The sequence below is a fragment of the Meles meles genome, chromosome 2 (genome assembly GCF_922984935.1).
Source record: "Meles meles chromosome 2, mMelMel3.1 paternal haplotype, whole genome shotgun sequence".
Classification (NCBI taxonomy): Eukaryota; Metazoa; Chordata; class Mammalia; order Carnivora; family Mustelidae; genus Meles; species Meles meles.
Window position 1 is genome coordinate 114,632,551 of NC_060067.1, and position 6,000 is coordinate 114,638,550.

General features: G+C 41.8%; 1 protein-coding gene across 7 annotated transcripts in view; it reads right to left on the reverse strand.

Annotated features, from left to right (window-relative positions):
- PDLIM5 (PDZ and LIM domain 5) overlaps positions 1-5,452 on the reverse strand; it is a 206,029-nt gene extending 200,577 nt beyond the window's left edge. For 6 of the 7 annotated variants that reach the window (XM_045994512.1, XM_045994503.1, XM_045994499.1 and 3 more), the window contains exons 1-2: positions 5,191-5,340; positions 1,857-1,994 (exon numbers count right to left, since the gene is read on the reverse strand). In XM_045994512.1, coding sequence (XP_045850468.1) covers positions 1,857-1,952 — 96 coding nt within the window. In that variant the 5' untranslated portion in view covers positions 1,953-1,994; positions 5,191-5,340. The other variant, XM_045994489.1, reaches the window with a different exon arrangement.
- Positions 5,453-6,000: the final 548 nt, after the last annotated feature.

The following is a 6,000-nucleotide window of genomic DNA, read 5'->3' on the forward strand; positions in this document are numbered from 1 at the left end:
AAAATGTATCATTAGGGAAGCAGCATAACATAAATCCTTGAAAGCCAGCTCTTCCACACCAGCCATGCGAGTTCATAGCACAGTTTTGTACAATGGGTACGGTACCACTAGTTCACAGGTTGACAGGAGAATTAAATGAGATGATGCATTTAAACACTTGGCAAAACTCCAAAAAGTCTGCTCTCAAGGCTGTTGGGGGTGGGGAGTAATAGGAGGTATACTTGTGCATTGCACAAAAGTATAAATTGACACAACCTATCGAAATTGTATATATATGTGTGTGTATACACATACACATATACAGTTGATTCTTAAACAGCATGGGGGTTGGGGCACTGACTGCACCACACAGTCAAAAATCTACATATACTTTTGACTCCCCCCAAAATTTAACTATACTAATAGCCTACCGTTCACTGAAAACCTTACCGATAACAAAGGGTCTATTAACACATATTTTCATGTTATGTATACTATACTTTTATAACACAGTAAGCTAGAAAAAATATTAAGAAAATCATAAGGGAGCGTTTGGGTGGTTTGGTTAAGCATCTGACCCTTGACCTTGGCTCAGGTCATGATGTCAGGGTCTTGAGATCAAGCCTTGCATCAGGCTTCACACTCAGTGTGTAGTCTGCTTGACATTCTCTCCCTTTCCCTCTGCCCCTCCCCAAGCCTGCCTCTGCTCTCTCTCTCTCTCTCACTCTCTCTAAAATAAAAAAATCAATCTTAAAAAGAAAATCATAAGGAAGAGAAAATACATTTTCAGTATTGTATATATATTTATTGGAAAAGAAATCCCTGTGTAAGTGGACCTACACAGTTTAAATCTGTGTTGTTCAAGAGTCAACTGTGTTTACACATACACATAAAAAATTATGTATATATGGTATCCACCATAGCATTGTTTGAAATAACAATACTAGAAACAATATAAATGCCTTTATAGGGAACTGGTTAAATGTATGTTACTTCCCTATGAGAGAATCCCACATAGTTGTTTAAAACAAAAACAAAAACCTTTAGGGAAAGTTCTCCATGATAAACTATTGAGAAAAAAAAGACATGGAGCAGTGTGTATAACATGCTACCATATAAGTAAAAGGGGAGTGGATATTCATATTTATTTGACTACCAAAAAAAAAGCCCTCTGGAACATTATATAAGCAATTAATAGCAAGCAGAAACAGTGCTTGACATATAGTCATGCCTCAAAAAAACACCATCATCCTCATGAAAATATATCCTTAAATTGTATACACAGCATACATTCAAACTAAATCAATAATGTAGTAAACAACAAAATCTCAATTATTTATAAGCTGATTATCTAGGAGATCCAAGCCCTCAATCCCTCTTCAAATGTAAGTAGTCTCTGGCAATTTTACTGTTGACTATGACCTTCATCAGAAAGTGAGCCAAGGAAATAACACCCAAAGCAGTCATTTTATTTGATATTGATTAACAGTTTTTAATTAACAGCTTCTGGACCTGAAAGAAACAATGAAAATCCCATTGTGCAGCCTTCTAAGATTACATATGAAGAAACTAAGGTTAAGATTCCTCAAATTAGTGACAGTTCAAATATTTGAAGTCTACCCCCTAGTTAAATGCTTTCCATTTCCTTATTAATAAGATGGGGAGACTGAAAATGAGCTCAACTGAAATCAATTATCCTTGCTAAAATACCTCCCCTCCACATCTTTTATTATGCATAACTAAGTTTCCTGAGATTAAATCCCATAAGCAATTGTAATGAGTACAGGTTATCCAGAGAATTCAACAACTCAGCCCTGAAGTTTCCAGGACTAGGCACTGAATGAACATCTGTAATAAAATCTGTGAAGTTTGCTTACACTAGAGATTGTCAGAGGCATGTTGAAATCCTTGCCACCTTGCAGCCGGAAACCCCAAGGAGCTGGGCCAACCAAGGACACACTGTAGTTGCTCATGGCTCTGATAGCTCAAAGTCCAATCTCAGAAAATGAAAGAAACTGTGAAAGAAAATTAGATGGTTAACAAAATGTTTATTTGAACCCCATTACCTATTTAATTGTACTTAATATAAAGTCAACTAAATTATGTTCAGTATTTTGTTTGGGGGGTATAAGAAGATACTGAGGATAAGTCTACATTAAGTTCTCATTTCAGTCTTTTCAGGAATAGGAATTTATGAGCTAATATACAATTTCTAAACTGATGCCAACTTCCATGGTCTAAAAATTCCACATCAGAATCTATTTCTAGACATTTAGATCAGTTCTATAACTTGCGACAGTATAATTTGTGGCTTCTTGCATACAGATTTTAACTCAAAGTACTTTACAACACTTCATTATACATAGGAGAAAGAATAAGATTTTATTTCAGGTTTAATTCAAAATGATTTTCCCCTTCCCTCTACTGCATGCATTCTTTAGCCTGCAGTTGGTAAGTCCTTAAATTCAAAGCTACTCTCCGATATGAAAAGGACTGCAAATCTGTAGACTCTCACTCATGCTTTCCACATACAAATTCTTTAAAAAGTGTTTTTTAATGCACAAAACTATTCTCTCCAATCATAAATGACAATTTGTATTTCCTCTTATAAGGACATGGTATTTTCAACACTTAGAGCAATATTTACTTTTCCTTTAGACAGACAATGATAGGCAATACCCTAGCAGCACAGTGAGATTTCAGTGAGAACTTGCTTCTTATTTTATACACACATCACATAAAGCAAAGAATGAGCATTAACCACACAGTGAATGAGACTGACTAAATGGGATAGAAATAGAAGGTCAATGCATGAAAGGGAACTGGAGCTTTAGAAAGGCAGCACTTCAGTGCTCTTTTTTGTTTTGCTGTAAGTGCACTCATAATGACTCTCATGGTTTTACTTTTATAGGATTTAAAAAAAAGTGTGACTTTGAGTTTGGTATTGGTTGGTATGATGGTTATGTGTAGTGGGCGAAATTGGGAGAAATAGGTATTTTCTAAAATGTAATACCAAGAAACAATATGTATAATTTAATCATTTTAAATCACATTTAAAAAAAACTGTTGAAGACACACTTCCTTGGAAAATCTGTGCTGTTGGACTAAATCACCACCTTATATTACCTGTCTTAAAATATTTTTCCATTTTTTTAACCATTCAAAACTTTGATCCCATTACACCAAATTAATATTGGCACATGTAAGTATGTGAACCATCGGGAATATTAAAAACAGACAGATTACATCTTCTCATAAGGGGAAAATGAGGCAAAACTTTCAAGTCTGGTCCTTAAAGAAAAATTAAACCAGTGAAAAATCTGTACAGTACCTACCCAGAAATGAAATGAGCTTTTCCACAAGCATGGTTAATACACATTCAGTACTGATGTAATACACATAGCGCACTAAAAAGACCCAATGGCCATGCCAGAAGTCAAACTTTTAGATACACATGAACAACACATTCATGTTAATAATAACATGAATTAAGAGTCACACATAATTTAACTGCTTTCCCGCTATAATAAAAGATTTTCATAGAAGTAGTAAAGAAAGACTGTTTTGACGTTGGCATTTGTGATACAAATCAGAAGAGTGTAATGCCAAAAGATATTTCACAGGAAGCCTGCCCCCTCCTTTTTCAATCTTTAACTTGTATCAAGAGAACAATGTGAAAGTTAGGCTCAACTTCCTCTGGACCCACTGTTTCCTACAAGAAAACGTATGCAATTTATATATCAAACTATGTACATACCACTTCCCTTTTCTTGGGAGTTCCCTTCGTAACTTGACCTCATTTATTAAACTTTCTAGCACTGGCAAGGTCACAGCCACACTACAGAACCAGTGTCATTTTTAGTATTGTTAGTTTCATTTGCCTTAAAACATTCTGATCCTGGGGCGCCTGGGTGGCTCAGTGGGTTAAAGCCTCTGCCTTCCACTCGGGTCATGATCTCAGGGTCCTGGGATCAAGCCCCGCATCGGGCTTTCTGCTTGGCAGGGAGCCTGCCTCCCCCTCTCTCTCTGCCTACTTGTGATCTATGTCTGTCAAATAAATAAAATCTTAAAAAAAAAACCAAAAACAAACAAACAAAAAAAACATTCTGATCCCTATGCAATGGTAATACTATTATTGGCTTTTTCCAGGTCTCCCCCATCTGGTTATTAGTGCCCAAGCTTCTCCAAAAATACTAAGCAGGGAGGAAATAGTGAGCAGCCTATTCTGCTTTCAAACACGAAGAAAATGTTGGACCTTCCCATACAGTTTGGGGTTTTCTCTTAGGGAAAGTCTAAACTGTCTTCACTTTAATATTTGAGAAGGAAGCTTGGTATTTCCCACGCTTCTATGCCGGCTTCTTCGGTGAATGGGAAGAGAGAAAGGAGAACTCAAAGTGACAAGAAAGGCCTGAAATTAACGAGCAGTATCTTGAGATTCTCTTTTTCCCCAAATTCAGAGATAATGAGGATAGAGCTGAGGAACTAAAGCCACAGGCACATGATGAAAGCAGTCGACAAGAAATTTTCCAGCAGAGGTTCACGCCTAGTCCTGTTTGCCAAATAAGGCTCCGGAGCGGGCTATTTCCGTGGCTGGCAGGTCCGACGTCCTCACCGTCAGGAAGGCGGACTTGGGATAGGATCTGGCGATCACACCCTAGACCTACCCTGCCGACGCAGCCACGAATTTTCTTTCCTAGCTCTGCCCTGTCCAGACGCCCTTCCTTTTTCCACTTATTGTCAAATGCACTGAACGCACAGTCTTACAAAAGCCCCAACAAGTACTTAAGTATTAATAAATCTGGCGATTATGACAGATTTTTTTTTAAACAAGCTTTATTTCTGGTCGCCCGGCTGTTTCCCCAAACAGGTACACAATTTTAAGTACCTGGAAGGAAATAAACACTTCTCAGCGCGAAAGCAACCAAAAAAACGGCAACACGCCTTTCCCGTTTAGTCTCGCTCCCTATACCCCTGCAGGACGTGGGTGTACCCAGACGCCAAAGTAGGTGCCCAGCGACGCCCGGCGACTCCCGGCAGCTGGCTGGCCCGTGGGTCGCCGCGGGGGTGCCCCAGAGCTCCACGTCCCTGCCTCCGCCACACTTGTCCCGGCCGACCCGAGCTCCAGGAACTTCCAGTGCTCGCCCTCTGGCCTTGCACCCACTCCCGCGCCGCCCTTTCCCTGGAGCTCCTCTTCCCACGCGGCACTCTCACCTCCGCCGCTCCTGAAAGCACCTGAGGAGGCGTCCCCGCGCGAAGCGCGCCCCCTCCAGCTCCCCAGCTGGGCTTCCCTCCGCGCACCGGGCGCAGAGAGACCGCTTCTCCCCCTCCTCCCTTCGGGATAGAGAAGCAGCGCATCCCCGACCGCGGGTCACTCACCTCCACTGCCGCGCGGCGCTGCCTCCGCCTCCGACTAGCGCTGACAAGTGATTCGGGGTGCGTGCGCCGTCCCCACGGCCCGGCGAACTTCCGCCTCCTTGCACTCCCCGACCCCGCCCCCAGGCGGAGACACGCTCCCCCCTCCGCCCCCGCTCCACTCCCGGCCACGCCCCCGGCCCGGCCGGGCTGCCTTAGGCGGGCGGAGTAGGGTACGCAAGAGTCTGGAGCGCGGGCTTGCTTAGGCGAGCTGAAGCCAGTGCTGGAAAACAATGGAGCTACCGAGTTTCGGTGGGGGTAGTCAGGGGATTTCGAGCAGTACCTGGCAGAGGTACGCTCCGCGTGTCTGTTTTGTAATGGACGCATTTCTCTCTCCAGAAACTTTGAATTGGCAAGCAGTTGTTCTGGCTAAAAATAGAAGAGGGCTTTGTATAAATCCCTAGCTATGCAAGTTCAGCGACTACTGCCTGTTTTTTGGAGAGAGCTTTCCGTGCCCAAAGAAGTGCAGACCCTGAAGTTTGCTTGTCAGGAAGGTGAAAATCGGTAACCATAATAACTAGAAGTCAAGCTCTGTGATCATTCCAGAAGACAGGGGTAGAGAGCAAGGGCCAAAGCCGTTCAACCAGTATATTCTCTTTATTTTATAAG